General features: G+C 39.6%; 2 protein-coding genes across 4 annotated transcripts in view; one reads left to right on the top strand and one right to left on the bottom strand.

Annotated features, from left to right (window-relative positions):
* The window catches only part of LOC114156967 (myelin-oligodendrocyte glycoprotein-like), a 1,059,483-nt gene that overhangs the window by 428,729 nt on the left and 612,853 nt on the right, over positions 1-17,901 (top strand). The gene's annotated exons all lie outside the window — the stretch shown is intronic.
* On the bottom strand, positions 438-17,196 carry LOC114156885 (zinc finger protein 169-like). Of its 2 annotated transcripts, none has more exons than XM_028037480.1 (9): positions 16,485-17,196; positions 14,503-14,974; positions 11,910-12,095; positions 11,154-11,822; positions 9,662-9,722; positions 9,499-9,569; positions 7,320-7,374; positions 5,939-6,124; positions 438-5,123 (listed from the first exon to the last, which is right to left on the bottom strand). In XM_028037480.1, exons 2-9 carry the CDS (start codon positions 14,717-14,719, stop codon positions 4,469-4,471), a joined length of 2,100 nt encoding a protein of 699 aa, XP_027893281.1. In that variant the 5' UTR covers positions 14,720-14,974; positions 16,485-17,196; the 3' UTR covers positions 438-4,468. The 2 variants fall into 2 exon arrangements, with proteins under 2 accessions (XP_027893281.1, XP_027893280.1); XM_028037479.1 differs by having other exon boundaries at positions 16,908-17,196.

The following is a 17,901-nucleotide window of genomic DNA, read 5'->3' as shown; positions in this document are numbered from 1 at the left end:
TTCTTCCATCCTCAGCTTCCTCCTCCACCTCCCGGCTCCTCTTCTTCCTCCTCCGGTGCCATTTCCTCAGATCTAATAATGACCTTTGTGCGCGGCGGAGCGCGGCCTTCGCGCCGCGGCTCGGTTCTACAGCATGCCAGGTCGCCATGGCAACGGGCGAGGAGGGGGACAAGACCCATGGCGCCTGACACTCATCCTCCCACTCGCCTGGTGAATGCGGTGCTTGACCTTCATCCCGGTTCGTCTCTGGAAACGATCCGTTTCTCTTCCCCTCCGCCTGTAGATGAATCCCGGAGCCGTTTCTCCCGCGGAGCGCATCGCGGCCCCGCGGCCGTCATCTTATGAAATCACTGCAGCCTTTAAACACCCACTTTCTGCACGGCATCGCGATCCGAAAGTCACGAGAGCTGAGCAGGGGAAGGACCCGGGAGCAGAGGTGAGCCGGATGAAATGAAAGTTTATTATTGATCATCGCAGCAGCAAACAGTTACAGGATACAGCAGAGAAACCCAGGAAATGAAACCGAACCACAGACAAAATGTTTCTACTATTTCATGCATCTGTGAGTAAATAAAGTGTTAAAAGAAGAGACGTGCAGAGTCCAGCACCATTGATTAGATTTCATATTAAAACACCGGTGTGCAGGTTTGTCTCGTCCTTCCTGCACATATTACTGTCTCTTCTGCACATGCGCACTGTGCAACAAAAACATTAATAAATAAAAAGCTTAGAAATATTCCGATTGCATCTCATGAATCTGGAGCAAACCACGACAACATAAGCAGTAAAACGTGGTGAGCTGAAACATTCATATAATCACGTCCTGTTTTCAGGGAGCGAGGAAGGTTGCTCCTGTCTGTCCAAGGTGAGTTATGTTCATTACCAACCTGTTTGTAAGACATGCTGGGTCACAGAAAAGCCGCGTTACATTCAGTCTAAGCATGAAAATGAAGATACAAAAGGCAAAAAGAATAAAAGCTTTTGGTACATAAAGTTATTTTAAGGGCAGTTGAAGTTCATCCAGGTTGAATCTTCGTTTAGGTTAAATTTGGAAGCAAAAAAACCCTAAAAATGTCAAAATTTAAATGTATTTTTCTGCCTTCATTACAGAAAACAAACTGATGCTAACATACCAAACAAAACAAGTTATTTAAATCCAATTTTTCCCTAAAAACAGCAAACAGACAACACACCAGATATTGAAACAAAGATTTACGGTTTAAGTAATGGTAGGCACACTTCCTGTTACGATAACAGCTAGCTCATTTTTCATTTAGCATTTTTGCTAACATTGAAAATTTTTAGCATATATTTTCCTCTTAATCAAAATTTTCAAGATAAATGTTAAGGTGCTAACTTGAGGTACCAATGGATGCGACCATTTCACATCAGTTGGTAGCCAATAGTGGGGGCATAATTAGCTAATGAGCTAACAGCTAGCTATTTTTCCTTTAGCGCTAACTTGGAAAGAAAGTTAGCAAAATTAAATTGAAATAAAATTGCATATCGGTTAGTATTGATAAGTGTTGGGTATAATTCTGCTACTAGCTAAATTTTGGTTTAGCTCCAGAAGGTGGATTACAGGTAAATCCAGCAGCTCTAGGAAAGTTTTATTTTGAGGGGAAAAGTGGCTCTTTGACTGGCAAATGTTGCTGATCTGTTCTAGTTTTAATGAAAAGGGATATAAATTTATTCAATCCCCTTATTTAACCACTCGCATAATATTTCAATATAATTCCCAGATAGCCAGCTGATCCTTTATTTTGACAAAGAAAATAAAACAAGACGTAAATATCAGGGAAAAGTAACGTCCCGGTCATGATCCAGCAGGACACTGTGAATTTCTCGCTAATGTACCTGAACTTTGACAGCAGAAACTTTCATAAAAACACAACATGCAAACATTTGAAGACATCACAGCACCTGATGTTCCAAAATTTAGTTTCCTCATGTTTAGACCAAACAACTCAAGTGTTTTTAAAAAAATCCCAGCATACATGGAACGACATGAAGCAGCAACAGATTAAGATTATGTATTAAAATGAATTAAGTTGAATGTGAATGGGTGTAATATAATTAACCGGAATTGAACAACATGTATGTTTTATTTTACAAAACGTGTTTCAGAAATGTTTATAACTGAATGAGGCTTAAAGATTATAACCATTTAAAGCAAATTTTTGCTTTTGTCTTCAGTGATTCCACATAATTCCTCAGAAATTTTAAATTAAAGAGTAAATTATATAACAATTGTTTCTCAGTTTTATCTCATTAAAAATATGTTCGTCTTCCTGCTGAGTAATTAAAGAAAATTACATTTAAAAAAATTAAGTTTGTCATCTGGTGTGTTGTCTTTTGCTTTTTTCAATTAAATATTGAGTTGAAAAATTACAAAAACAGTTATTTTCTGTATTTATTCACGCTCAACACACAGCCAGGGTTTTGAAAAATAATAAAGCAAATCAAGTGACTGTTCTCTGGGGGAAGAATCACTTCCTGTCATGCCGTGATAATAAAGTCATGAGAATAAATCTATAAATAAAAATATGTAAGAAAGTAAATTGCACAATCCTCCATGTTTTGATCAACACTTTCATAAAATAACAGGGTTTGAAAAGATATGATGTTATTTGTTTTTTGCTTCGTTCAGGTAGGAAAGAGAGAAAACGTACAATATTTTAACTTTAAGTCCATCCATTTGTTTATGTTTCTATAATTCCTGATATATTTAATTAAACCGTCAATCAAATGTTAAACTGGGATATAATGTAAATATGTGGGTTTATTTGGCTTTTTGAGTGTTTCAGTGATTGTAATAAAATAAAGAAATGTCTGAAGTGATTTCTCTCTAAAACCAACATTTTAGTGCAACTTTCGAGATGTTTTGTACTCCGTAGAGCCTCATGTTGTTATGTAAACACAAATACATCATCAATACACAACACAGGTATCAGAAATTTCATCACCGTCCTCCAGAAACAACAAATCCTTAAAGATCCTGGAGCGACAGAGAGAAACTCCCAACAGGAAGTAGAAAAACTACAGCTGAGAATAAAAATAAAAGCACTTCCTGGATTTGATTATGCCGGTTATCTTAATAACGATAGTTAGCCCTTAATGAGTGATATATTAATTAACTAATGGAAAATCTGGATTTCTAACGTTTAACTAAAAGAAGATTACGTTTTTTAGTCTGGATTTTAGCCAATTTGTTTTCTAAGATAAGGGAAGAAAAAGTTTTTTAAATGGTTTTTATCTTGATTTCAAGTTAAAGTTGAGAGGAAATAAAAATCAGGCAGTAAGTTTGGAGGCAACTTCACACAAAATGAGAGGAAAACAAACAGAAAGTTGGTCTTTACACTAGAAACATACGGTTATGGTATAAAGAGGTTATTATCATTTTATCCTCATATTATTACAACATTATTCTCAAATTATTCTGATTTTGTCGTATTAATATGATTTTATTTTCACAATATTCGCATTATTACTCCAATTTTATTCTCGAATTATAAAGACTTTTTTATTGTATCTTTCTGAATTTAATCTTTTACTATTACAATATTACTCTCACATTATTCTGAGTTTATTCTCAAATTATTTTAACTTTATTCACATAATAGTCCAACTTTATTTTGTTATTATTACAACTATATTGCTGTATTATTACAGTTATATTGTTGTATTAATACAACTTTATTCTCATATTATTCCAACTTTAATCTAATATTAATACGACTTTAATATGAGATAATTCTCATGTCTCACAATAATAAGAGAATAAAATTGTATTTCACAATTTTATACTCTTGTAATATTTGTACTTTCTTCTAGAGTTATTATGACCTTATTCTTGTAATTTAATATTTTTTAAACTCCATCGTAGTTCTAAACATCAAAACTGTGATTTTTGTTTGAATTTGTTCTTTATAAAATATAAATAATGATCTTTTTCATGTCATTGTGAGGCCTGAAGTTTGTTTTATCCCGAGCAGCTGCTGTCGAAGCGTCACTAACTTCATGATAACTTTTTCTTCTCTGAAAGACGAACTGAAAAAATGTTGCTCAGCTTGATTTTCTGTAAACTGGAACCATCTCCTCTGATCTACAGTAATCTGACCTTTCCTTCAGTGAGTAACCAGACTTCATTCAGGAAGTTTTTTCATCCAAATAAACCTGTTTTTCACTATGAAATAATCCGGATCTTTAGGTTCAGTATTTCTGGAGGATGAGAGACGGGCGATAGATAAATATGTCCCACAGTCACCTAGATAAGAGTAGAGTGGCTATATGAAGGAGTAAAGCAGGCAAAACCACGAGCTTAATGCAAAAGTAGAATAAATAGAAAACATTCCCTATGTGAGCGCTGTTTGACATTCTCATACGTAGTGCTGGGTGACTTTACATCCATCGCTTTTTAGTCCAGAGGACGGACAGAAGGAAGGGGGGATGAGAGGAAAGCAAACATTTACAAAGACGTGAGGCCGAGGTAACCCAGGAAGGAGTGTTTGTTGGAGCAGGGCGGTGAGGAAGAGGAGCAGGAGGAGAAATAGGAGCGAGGTTTCAGAGAGATGAGCGTTGTGATGGGGAGGAGAGGAGATAAATCCCTCCATCCTGTGCAGTCGGAGAGCAGCGGCTGCAGCGGAGGAAGAGGAGGAGCAGCAGGGCGAGGAAGAGAGGAGGCGGTGTGCAGCCGCCGAACGTGTTTGCTGGAGCGCTGACCGTCTCCGTGGGGGGCGTAGGTCCGGTGCGTGTGCACGTCGGCGTTAGCGCCGGCGTTAGCGCTGGCATTAGCGTTAGCGTGCTTCACCTTGCAGTGCAGCCGCAGACTGTCCCGCCGCTTGGCGCTGTAGGGGCAGAGGTCGCAGGTGAACGGCCGCTCGCCCGTGTGGACGCGCACGTGCTCCACCAGCTTGTTGGCCGTCCGCGTCAGGTGGCCGCAGCGGTCGCACCGGTACTGGTTGCCCTGGCGATGACCCTGGAAGTGGGCCAGCAGCTCCGGTTGCCCGGGAAACGACCTCTGGCAGATGCGGCAGCGATGCTCGGAGGTGCTCTGCTCCGGCTGTGTTGCCACGGCGACCGGCAGAGCTCGGCTGGGGGCGGCGGGGAGAGGGGCCGGGCGTCTGGACGATGAGAAACATCCACAGCCGAACGTTATGAACTCTGTCACTTTATCGTCTTTATTTAGGATTTAATCTGACAGAAAATCAGACAAATTCTGATTTATTTTCATTAAAGACAAAATGAAACATTTCTGGTTCCTCAGTTAGTGACTGTGTTTTATTTCTGTGTTTTTATGATGGACTGTCTTGTTGCTGAAATGTCATTAATTGATTGATTATCTTTTAGAAATAAAATCTCAAAAGTGTGGTGTGCATTTATTTTCAGCCCAACCAACCAAATGTCTTTCTCAAAACAATTTAAAAAGTTTAGGAAACAAGATGTTTTTCCCATATGACAAATGAAGAAATCTGCAACTTTTCATCAATATTCACTCAAAACAAGCTCTTATGTCTTGTTGAAAAGTCACTAATAGTTTAGTTTTTTCTGATTTCAAGTACTAATGTATTTGCACTGAAAGTGGGGAAAAATACCTGAAAACATTTTGTGTTTTTGGACTGTGTGGATTGTAACTCCAAATTATTTGTGGAAAATTTGACGACTCACATTTCTTTGTATCTAAAAAATATAAGTACTTATTTATATTAAACGTGTCAAAGATCTGTGACGTTTAGGTAAAATTTCAAGCAGATGAACACTTCATAATGTAACAGTGAAGGGTTGGAAAAAAAAACTTCACTGCTACAAAAATCATACAAAAACTTGGAAAGTTGTTACTATTTTGTTATGAAATGTTTAAACATCTTTGTTTTCTGAAAATAAAATTAAAACATAAAGAAAACAGTTGCAGAAAAGGATGAACATGACATGTACTGACCTCATTTCTCCCGTGTCGCAGTGTACGTGCGTGTCCACATGGGCCATCATCTCTGCCTCCTGATTGGTCGAATGGTCGCACCTGCAGCAGTGCAGAGAGAAGGAGCCGTGTTCCCATTGGCGGTGCTCCGTCATGTGACTCTTGAAAAGCGCGTGGCCCTCCGTCTCAAAGCCGCACACGTGACACCTAACGTGGACGAAAAGGTGAACGTCTTTACCAACTAAAACAGGCTGTTGCCATGGTAACAGACCCGAGCTTTACGTCATAAATGTTGTGTCTTTCATGAGTTATATCTGACTGACAGCTTACATCGAGTCTTGTCCAAAATAAGCCTCTAACTCAGTAATCCGTACTAGTGAGTTCTACTCTATGCAGATGATATTGTAGTGGGCTCATTATTTTAATAAAACGCTCCAGCACCAACTGGACCTAAATGGAGCCGAGAACTACATGGGCTCTGGGTCACGTAAAGGTGATATTAATATCGATATTAATTCACAACATATTTCTGTAACGTAAAAAATAAAACCAGGAGATTTCACTGCTTGTTCTGGACGATTAGGCTGAATACACCAACTAATACTACATGATACAGAAGTAATATTTGGTATTTCATAGATTTAAATACTGTTGTAAAATGTTTATTTACTAGAGATAGCACTGTACTATCCACATATACTATAAAATATAACAGAATTGCTGATAAATATTTTTCTACTGCTGTTATTCCTGTAAATTATGTCAAAAAACCCACCAAATTTCGAAATTTATTTTATTGTGTATTTGTGCTTTAAACAAACTCACAAATAAAACTATAAATTACAGAAACACTTCTTGGCTAAGAATGCAGTTTAAATGTGCATGTATAACTTTTAAAAAAAAAGTTTTTGCAACAGATCAGGGATCATCTATTTTGTGAAAAGCATTGATTTATTTAATACCATTTTAACCTTCAGATTTAGGATAAATAAATATGTAAACAGGGAAGCTTTTCCATTTACTGGGGGTTTAGCTTCAACTGGCTAATGCACATGTCTGTTCTGTAGTTTAAGGTTAAAATGTTGACTGGTTTGGATTTTATTAGGGTTGTATTTGATAAATGCATTAACACTTATACTTTGAGATAAAACACGACATATTTTGATTTAATGACATTCAGTTCAACGCAGTTTTTTACATTCTGATCCAGAGAAATAAAGCTAAATCAAAATTATTAAAATATGTTGGTTAAAACACTAAAAAATGAGGAATAATGGAACATATAAACCTAAATGAGGGAATTAAATGATTTGCTAAATTAATTCCAGTAATAAAAATGACAAATCTAATTTATTTTACTTTATTTTATGATTCCTGAGAGGACAGAATATATAAAAATTACCTGAAGAAGTAAGAAGAAGCCGAGGTTTGATCTCTAACGATGCTGGTTTGCATTTCTGCAGAGAAAAAGGAGATATGTTCATAATCCTGCGAACAGATTCATGAATGAGTGGATTAATGATGTGAAGTTATTGTTGTCAAACCTGCCGTTCACGAGGTAATATAACTTCACTAGCATCTTTAGTATAAAGCCAAAGGGCAGAGCTTCCATTAATCCATAACACAAACAACAGCAGCGCAGCAGAAGACGGTCATTAAAAACCAATAACATCACCAATCAGAGGGACAATAAAACCACTGCAGGCGACTGGAGGAACAAATTCCCTGGCAGTTTTCATGATGACGTGTTGGATCAGACGGGAATCTGACGGAGGATAATTATTAACGAAGTCCTCTGTCTGAACCTGTTCCTGTCCGCACTTCGGACTTCACACATGCGGAAGGCGTGGAAACTATGTGCATGCGAGCCGGGGTCACTGGGTCAGGCGTTCTTTAAATGGCGACCAGTCAGGAAGATTTGGCGCGAAAAGGAGACGCCAGCTTATCGGGGAAATGCGAGAAAACAGAAAACATGAGAAAACACGAGAAAAAACAGAAAACACGGGAAATAAATAAACAAACTGATAATTTAAATGATTCATGGAATTTATCTACAGATGGAAGAAATACAACCGACAACTTGATTGGTTATAAAACCGCTGACGAAACATCCAACCATCATCCAACACTTATCCATCCATCCATCCATCCATCCATCCAGTTTTGAATTATCTCTCTTTTTGTTCTGTTTTTCTTTGTCATGATTCAATTAACACAAAAAACCAAAGACGGTTTGACAGAGAGGAGGGAGGATTTGGGTCCAACAAGGAGACATTGTCTTAAACATCGATCCCTGAAGGATCATCTCTCTGTCTCAAACTCTGCTAATCATCGTCTTATAGATTCACCTTCCTTCTTTTGCTCTCCCGTTTCATAAAACCTGCTTAAATCTCCCACAGTTCCCTTGGTGAACCTGCTTTCACTTTAAATTCACTTCCATCAATATTTCAGCTCTCCTTAGCCATCGTTTCTGGCAGAATGTCACTTTTTATTATTCAAAATAAGGTCGGGAGTGGCAGGTGAGACACATCAGTGACGATGTTGACTCCATGTTTAATTAAATGTCTAATTAAAAGAAAGCAGAGCCAAGAGACTGCTATCAACAGAGAGAGACCTACGCATCCTGAAGGAAAACCTGACGGTGCTGTGGCCTGCATCATTAGTGAAAACAGAGTCAGATTTGAATGAATGAAAACACAAAATATTTACTGCTTTATCAGTAAATATCACCTGCAGAAACAGGTTAGTTATCTCTATGAGAACAACAAAAGGTCTAACTAGGTTCAGTCAGGCTGTTACTAAGCCAAACTGGTCTCTTTTGGTTTTGGTTTCAGTTGGAACCAACATGATGAAGAGTGGCGAAGTGGAGAATTTTTAATAATTTAAACATAAAGACCTACAATGATTGTCACGAACAAGAAACCCTTATGAAAGTAACAGAAAAGAGAGACGATATACTGAGGAAGGAGTGGAGATTGGGATGGAAACCAGGTGAGGCAATCAGAGGAGATGTGGAACAGCTGTGGCAGAAAACAAGCTGAGGATGGGTGGCTGTTTTCATGCCTGACAGTCCAGCAGTTATATGTTCTGTAGATACTCAAATTTTGAGAGGATGTACTTGCATTAATATGTCATTATTATTATTATATTAGTTAAAAATGGCTTATCGCAGTAATTTCTGGGACAATTTATCATCCAGCAAAATTTGTCATCATAACAGGCTTACTGTCAACATGTGCCTAACAATAATATACGGAGAAATTAAACATAAAACCAAAACTCCAGTGATCATAGCACACTTTTCTGTCTCAACAGAGACGTTGTTGTGTTTCTTCACTAAGTTGAGTCCGTTCTGCTTATTGGGTTTCACCAACACTTCCCCAAACCAGATCTCAGATAAACATCAGGACAGAATAACATTCATAAATACCAAAACCCAACCATAGCCAACTGTTGCCAGGGCTCATTGGTATGGATTGTACCATACTGATGGTATCTCTGAAGGAATATTGGCCTGGTTCCATTTGGGTTTGTTCTGCTGGTAAATAAAAGCAAAACAAACCAAAACAGAGTTTTATTACCATGTAGGGTTTCTCTGGGGCTCAAAAGTGGAGAGGAAGGGACGTGGTCCACGTTGATCTTCAGAGCAGGACTACAAAGACGACAACAGACAGACAGAGTCAGTCTCATAACTGAGATTTATTTATTTATGGTGAGATTATCTGTAGGAATTATTTATGCTACCTGCTTCTGATGGGCGGAGCCATCCTCTCCACCTGCTGACAGCTGGACTTACTGACCTTCTCTGTTGACAACCAAGAAAACATTATGTCATAACTCATCAATTAAAACCCAGACAGCATGTGTTATGTCACCAGCAGGTTTATAATGCTTTGATTGATTTTGTCAACCTTCTCAGCTGTTATTTGGATCAATAAGCTCCAATCGATGTCAATCAAAGTTGACATGTTTTTCCAGAATGATTTTCAATTGTCTTACAGTAACATTTGAGCTAAGCTGGGAAAATAATTCAATAACAATATCCGTCGTGATAGACACGTGATCAATACCAATAGATAATACATCCAATAAAATGTTCAATAATTTCACTGACTCTGATCCAGAACCGCACAGCATTCTGGGAGATTTAGCCGCTCTCACAACCTCTCACTAATCTAAGCTAGATTTGTGGAATCAACTCACTCACTCTTTGGTTACCTAGCAACTCACTCATTCTTTGGTTACCTAGCAACTCACTCATTCTTTGGTTACCTAGCAACGACATACTGAGTAACTTGCACAGCAGTTTCAAGGAAAGATCATGGCACCAGTTTGGCAGTATATCAAATATTTAAAGAAAAAAAAAGAATAATTATCAATAGGCAGAAACGTTTGTATCATGGTACGTTATTCTACTATATGGCTCAGCTGAACCGGGCGTAATTTGAGCTTTTCTTTGTTTTCTGACATGTTATGATGTCAGGTTGTATCAAGATTTCTCTGTTTTGTGACAAGAACAAGCAAACAGCACAAACCATAGATCTCCAGGTGCTGAACCTTCTACAGGTTGGTTTATTTCTCTTGGTAGTTCACGATTTTTATCAATTTTCACAATAAATTATAGGAAGTAGTGCTGCAACAGTATAAAGCTTTGGCCAGATATCTATATCCTAACTTAATTAGCAGTTATTCCTGATATTTACTGAATTATATATATTTCCCTACCATTTTGCCAAAAAAAACACGTTGTGTCTCTGATTCAGTTAAACTCCCCACAATCCTTTGCTGCATCACTATCACTGTCACATGACCAGCCGCTTCCCCTAATGAAACTTAAATGGCACCAAGATGGAAGCAAACATTGGTTATCAATATCGGACCAATACGCTAAAACATGGGCATTCCCAATAGAAAAAGTTAAAACCTCAAATGTAATTTAATCTATTTTTATTTCTACACCCAATTTCTCCTGAGTTTGGTTCTGATCTCCTCTTGGGTCGGTTAAATCTTATGACTCCCGATCAAACCAGAACATCGCGGTCATGTGACAGTGAATTTAACCAGCCATTAAATTCATCAGCTCAACCGTAGTTTGTCAGTCAGTAACTGTTTTCTTTAGAGGTTTCCATTTTAGGGTTGCACTGGAGTCACATTGACCCTGGAGAATAAAAGTTGCTCTATATCTGAAGAAAAGCAACATATTGACCTGAAATCGACCAGGGATTAATTAGCTTACCGGAGAGCTGATGCAGTAGCGTAGAGGCCAGGTTGATGGACATGTCCTGCCACAGGACCGCTCTCAGGCACTCGTCCTCCATCTTGGCTCCAAAGAGAAAGTGCTCCTCTATTTTCGCTCCAGAGAAAACCTGAGCGGCCATCTTGGCTCCAGAAACAACCCCGTTCTCCAACATGGCCGCTGAAGGAAACTGGCTCTCCTTTGTGATACCAGAGAAAAACTTGTTGCTCATCTTAGCTCCATTGAACGGTTTCTCTGAAATCTTTGCATTGACAGGACGAAGATCGTCCATCTTGGCTCTGGGATGAAGGAGGTCCTCCACTGCGGTTTCAGGAGCTGAACAATCCTCTAGTTTCACCTGAAACTGAAAACCGTTCGATGCGTTCAAGAAGCAGTCTGCTGGGTGAGAGGAAGAAAATCCATCTCCTGCGTTAAGACCAAAGCTGTACTGGTCCACCATATTGGCTCCAGGGTGCAACTGTTCAGCTGGGTTATTCCTGGTGAGGAACTGGTTTTCTGGTTTTACATTGAAGAGATGGTGGTTCGTCATCCTTAAGGTGGAATGAGTCGTCTCCTTGACGACCAGCTGACTTGGGGTCATGGCGTCGACCTCCAGAGGCTCCTCTTCCTCTTTGAGCCTCAACATGTGGCCGCTGACATCCTGGCGCTCTGTAACACCAGGAGAACATGGCAAAGTGTTCTTAATTATCTCTGAACATGGTGACGTTTCTGTAACGTTTGTCAGTCTGTCTGTACCTGCCAGTTTCCTGAGCAGGTCTGAGGCCAGGGTGTCTGTGACGGCGTTTCCCTCCGGGGTGTGGGTCAGCGACGGCGGCTCGGGACTCGCACCGGGACCGTCCGGCGACAGGGCAACGCCGGGTTCGTCCTGCTGCTCCGCCTCCTCCTGGCTCCCAGGATGCATCTGGGCCTTCTGGGTGGCCTCTGAAGGGAGTGAGAGAGAGTTCAGCTGACAGGACTGACTTGACCCCTGAAAGGCCAAAGGTCGGCAGAAATCCTGACGATACCATGACATAATAGGGTGATAGCATCCAGTTTTCTGGGATTTTATGCTGATTTATTCTTTGGTTGTCATCAGATTTTTTCTTTCATTTTGTTATTAGTTTGATAAAATTTTTAAATGTAGCCTCCATTGTCCCACCAGACTGTAATTTATATGTTAAAGTTGCCACCAATGACCAGCCAAGCAACTGGTTTATCCTGTGGTAGACTGGCCTGGTGGGGGTACACCGCCAACCTTTAACCTTTGACTTCTGAAGACTTGTAGTAAATCTTGGTGCTGATTGGCTGAACGATTAAAGGCAGAAATAAGGAAAACTTGACATTAGTTTCTGCTGTAGAGCTAAGATGTTTTCCACTGCATGTATTAATGCATATTAAGGTATATTTGGTGTCTGAACCGTTAAGACAGGCAGTTATCAACTGAATCTCTCATCTGCTTCTCTAATTAATGATCCATGTATTTGTTTCCATCCACTATCTTTCCACTTTCTATCCAAAAAGGTTAAAAAGTTCAAGTTGTGTGAAAAGTTGTGCAATATTCCAAATAAATTCAGTAGCTTTCCAAAGCTCAAAGAATCCAACTTGGCTGGGCAGAGAATACAAATAATCACACAGCGTTCCTCTGCTATTTTTAGGGAACGTTTCTGGATCCAGCAGGTTTGGGTGATGAAATAATTTTAGATTATTTTAGGTTTGGTAATTTAACAGGTCTCCAAATAAATGCCACTCTGTACCAAAGATTTTCCCCTAATCCTCTATAAGTCTGAAGAATTTGCATGCGCTGGATTGAGATGACAGCTTTCTTCGATGGATGCTGCTGCTTTGCCTGTCTGCCGGATCGTTTTCAGTTACAGCTGGAATAAATTGGCTGCACTTGGGCCTCAGAGTCAGCAATATTTCATTAAATCAGGTAACTTTTCCCAATTCCTCCCCATCTGTTGCCGCTCTGCAGCAGACATGTTGACAGGTTAAGCTTCCCGTTGCCCAGATAGCCCAAATTTTAATGATTTTTAACACTTTCTCTAAAATCAGAGCTTTTTCTGCTTTCTTTAAAGCATGTGTGTTAAACTCGTGGTGCAGGGGCCAAGTCCAGCGCACTGTAGCACTGGCCCTCTAAACTCTATAAATATAACTTTCAAGATAACAGTTGTGTGCTTAAATATTGTTTTATCAATTAAGTCAAAGCAGTTTTTAATCTGTAATCTGTTTTAATCCCTCCTTTCTTACTTTTACTACACTGTTGCATTAGCCTCACTGGATGTCAAGTTATAATCCGTGATCGATGTGCCGAGTAACAAACAGTCATGTTTACCGTCAAACATAAATATACTGCAAATATTTCTGAATTAGATCTTCCAGTTGGGTTTCAACTGCTTCTAAAAACAACCAAAGCGCTTGGAAAAAAAAAATCACCCAGGCGTTTTTTGGCAATAAGTAAATGTTTTTTGGTGTCTGGAAAATGAGCCATTTCAAAAACCTCCTGATTGTTACATCTCATTCCAGGGGCACTGCTCTGTTACCTAGCAACCCCAATGGAAATCCATCTGTCACCTAGCAACCCAAGCTGGGCTCCAGCACATTTGGTCAGCTGGTTTTACTGCTGTACAACGGCTGCTGGAAAAGATGAGTGTTCTGTTGTTGACTTACTAAATCTGAAACACTGATTTCCTTAAAATTTAGAGTTGCTTTTGAACCATAATAAATGGAACATTGAACAACACGTTGATGATTTTAACGACGGTACTTGACAAAATTTAATGTATGTTATTGGTTTTCACAATTGTTGATGATGTGTTTATGATGGAAAGCCGTTTGATCTGCTATATTATTGAAATATGCTACAAATAAACTTGATTGATTGATTGGTTGATTACCATCCAGAAACCACTTGCTGAATTGTTGATTGTGCAGGAGGCTCCACTTCTGCTTTTCAAAGATGTATGGTTGTATAATTGTGCATCTGTTTGCAGCCATTTTCACAGTCGTGTGTAAACGTTGAGCTGGGGGGCGTGGCCAACACCAGCTTACTTAGATTTAAAGTGACAGAGGTCCTAAAACAAGTCATTCTGAAACAAAATCTTATAATGATTTTGTTCAAAAATATTTAATTTTAATGTTTTGCACACATAGATCTGTTCAAGAAAGTATAATAGCTCACATTTAATGGGTTTTATCTATACATTCTGGCACAATTTGAGAACATTTGTGATCTTGAAATGTCTCAAAATGAAAATGATTGATTTTAAAGTCAGTGAAAAAAGGTTAAATCCTGGAGAAGTGAAGAAACGAAGCTCACCGTGTAAACGGATGAATCTGTGTGTGTGACTACCTGAAAGCCTGATGAGGAGGTCAGACGCCATCTTGGTGCTGACATCAGGGCTGAACAGAGAGGTGGCTGCTGGGAAGGGACTCGAACCTGCGGCGCGCGCGTCACACACACTCATCGACAAAGCCTCATCACCGGAGTGTGTCTTTGTCAGTGCAGGGTGTGTGTGTCGTTTGGCTGCATCAGAGGGAGGCTGCAACACACTCGACCCACGCTTCATCTCACAAGAGTGTATGCGTGTGTGTTTGACGGGAAAAAAAACAAAAAAATAAATAAAATAGGAAAAATCAAGAGTCAAAACTCAGAGAAAGAGAGAAGGGCAAGAGAGAAAGAAGAGGAAGAGAAAGAGGAGGAGGAGGAAGGCAGCGCTGCTAAAATAAGAAGACTAACGTATGGAAGAGAGGAGATCATGGTGGAGAAGAGAGGAGAGGGAGGATTTGCTCTTCACAGCGAGCTGTTGCTGACTCTCATTGACCTGAAAGACAGAGAAGAAGAGAGACGGATGGAGGGGAGCGAGGTGAAGCCGGGGAGAGAGGAAGATGAGCAGGGAGGAGGACGAGGGTGAGAAAGAAAAAGAGGAACACGAACAAAGTGAATCTGTGAATGAATCAATTATTAAACAGATAGAGCCTAATAATAATAAAAGGATAAATCTTTCCTGTTACCGCCATGGTAACAAACCCTGCTGTGTCATCTCCCGCCCTGACCTTCCCACCGACAAGCAATCATCAATTACGATCAATAATCGTCACTTCAGCCTGCCACCCTCTGTTAGTCTTGATCTCTTCATGCACTGCCATCCTGCCTCTGTCCTAAACACCGGGAGCTACATGCAGACACTATATGTACATTTAACTAACTGTATACCCATGAAATAGAAAATACTATTTTAAAAATATTAAAGATATCTCATAACAATTAAACTCTAACATGGAATAAAAATCTATCTATAATAAGGAATCACAATAGAATAATTTATAATTTTTAAAAAATGCTTAGGTTTACTTTCTGTCATTATGACCCTTCAGTTCAATTATTAACTAATTAAACCAATAAGATAATACATTTCTAAGATAAACTAACAAATTAGGTAAATATAAATAACAAAATAAAATAAAATGTAAATTAAAAAAGATAAATTATGCAAATTTGTAAAAACTGGTAAAAAAAAAAAAAGGTACAAAAAGTAGCAAAAATATCAAATTAAAATTTTATTTAATATGTTAAGGTAAAAAAAAATATTAAAACAACATAGATTAAATAAAACATTATTAAAATTTGATTAATAACTCAATTAACAGAAATAAATACAAATGCTATGTAAGTTAAATTTAAAAATAACAATGAATATAGTTAAATTCATTATTACAAATATAAGCAATGTATTTAAGACATAAAATGACAATAAATAAGAAATAAATATTTGTAAATGGGATTTTTTTCCCAAGAAAACTAATTTTGTAAAATTATAATGAACATTTGCAAATACTATAATACAAAGAAATACATTTTTTTTTTTTAAATCTTAAGCAAAAAAAATCCGGTAAGCAGATTGTTTTACAAAGTTACATTCATAAAATTTTATGCATTTTTCAAAAATGATTTATTCTTAAAGAAGATACAAATATTTAAAGAGAACATTCACCCCAAACATGTTGCTTTAAGTAAAACAGTGAACATCAAAACGAAGTAATTTTTCCGTAATAGCTGAGAATAACGGGAACATGTTGTGTTCTTTCGCCTCGGTGTTCTCGCTACCCTCGACCCCGTTTCCTCCAGCCTCTCGCCCCTGTCTCTAGGCGACACCATGCGGGCTGCTGCCGCCGCATCCGGCAGGGGAGCGAGAATCCACCGGACACCAGTTTCACCACAACCCCCCTCCTCTTCGCTCCCCTCCCCTCCGGTCCCCTCGGTGTTGGTCGGTCGGTCGGTCGGTCGGTGTCAGAGCCCCCCGGAGCCCCGCTGTGTGTTAGCTGGTCGGTTACCTCTCTCCCTCCGTCTCCCTGCTGCTGCAACATGGCTGAACGGCGCTCGCGCTCCCCGGCACGCCGAGTCAGAAAGTCATCTCGCGGGGCTTTGGGATGTTCAGTTCCGAACGGCTCTAACGGTTTCCGCTCGCGCTGCCTCTCGTTACCGGGAACAGGGGCATGTGTCAGCGCGCGACCACACACACACACACACGCTGTTACACACACACACACACACACACACACACACACTGTTACACACACACACCTCCGCTCCTCTTCCCTCTCGCCCCCTCTCCTGCAACATGGCTGAACGGTAACCCGACCTCACAAGACCTCAGAAGTCATTTTCACGGGTCAGTTAGCATCAGCGCCCGGTCATAGCCGGGACCAACCCGCCCCGGGACGAGTCGATCCCCGGCTTTTCCCTCCGTGACTTACCGGTACCATGAGGGCAGATGGTGGTGGCGGCGGCGGTGGTGCAGTCCGGGGCATAGCCTATATATAGACTATAGATCTCGTCCATATTAAATCTCCCGATTTTACTTCTTCATTTCATCCATCCTCCCGTTGTTACTCCCGTTTCTGCATCCAGTGTTATATAAAGTAGAAGGGAGAGAAGCGAGGAGAAGATCCGTCTCCTCCCGGTTCCTGAGGATGACGGGTCGGTCACCGAGCAGGGCAGATGGAGGTTTCCGCCTCCTCTCTTTCTTTCTCTCTCTCCCTCTCTGTGTGTGAGAGTAACACAGAGGAGAAGCAGTGTTTCTTGTACATGTAGTCCTGGGTTCATACAGTTCCCACCATGAAGAAACACACAAAATACCTGAAAGCCTTGCAGACATGATCACGTAACTCTTTGAAATGATTGTTCGGGCTGTAAGCTGTTCATTGTGTCCATTAACCATAAAACTGCGCAACCTGAAATAACGAAAATAAATCCACTTACTAGAAACAAGCCAATTTAGCAAAAAATAACGTCACTTTTTAAAAAAAGTTTTAGCGCTAAGATAATGTGTTTTTTCGGCAGTATCAAAATCCAAGTATTTGGCAGAGCTGAGATGAAAACACTTTTTTCGCATCATGAGTCACGTGATCCATAGCCGGATGTTACTCCTGGCGAAAACCACGAAGAAATGCAACTGGAAGTAGTCTTTTTTCTGGATAATGTGCAGCTGGCTTCACTAAAGCTCTTCTGGCACAGTTCATAAAAAGTTGTGTCATCTAAACGGGTTAAATCATAGTTTTTCTGTAAAATCTCCCCAAAACTCTACATACTTAGCCATTTGCAGGTAGAAAGGGCTTGTCACTCCAGGCCTTTATAAAACCCAGATGTTTCCTCTGATGGTTGATGGATGACATTAGTGGAACAAGGGGGTTGAGGCTACTGGTAACTAGCTGCTGACGTACCATTGCTAGCTAGTTAATTAACTTTGTT

The sequence above is a fragment of the Xiphophorus couchianus genome, chromosome 14 (assembly GCF_001444195.1).
Source record: "Xiphophorus couchianus chromosome 14, X_couchianus-1.0, whole genome shotgun sequence".
NCBI lineage: Eukaryota > Metazoa > Chordata > Actinopteri > Cyprinodontiformes > Poeciliidae > Xiphophorus > Xiphophorus couchianus.
This window is presented reverse-complemented; position numbering and strand designations above follow the sequence as displayed.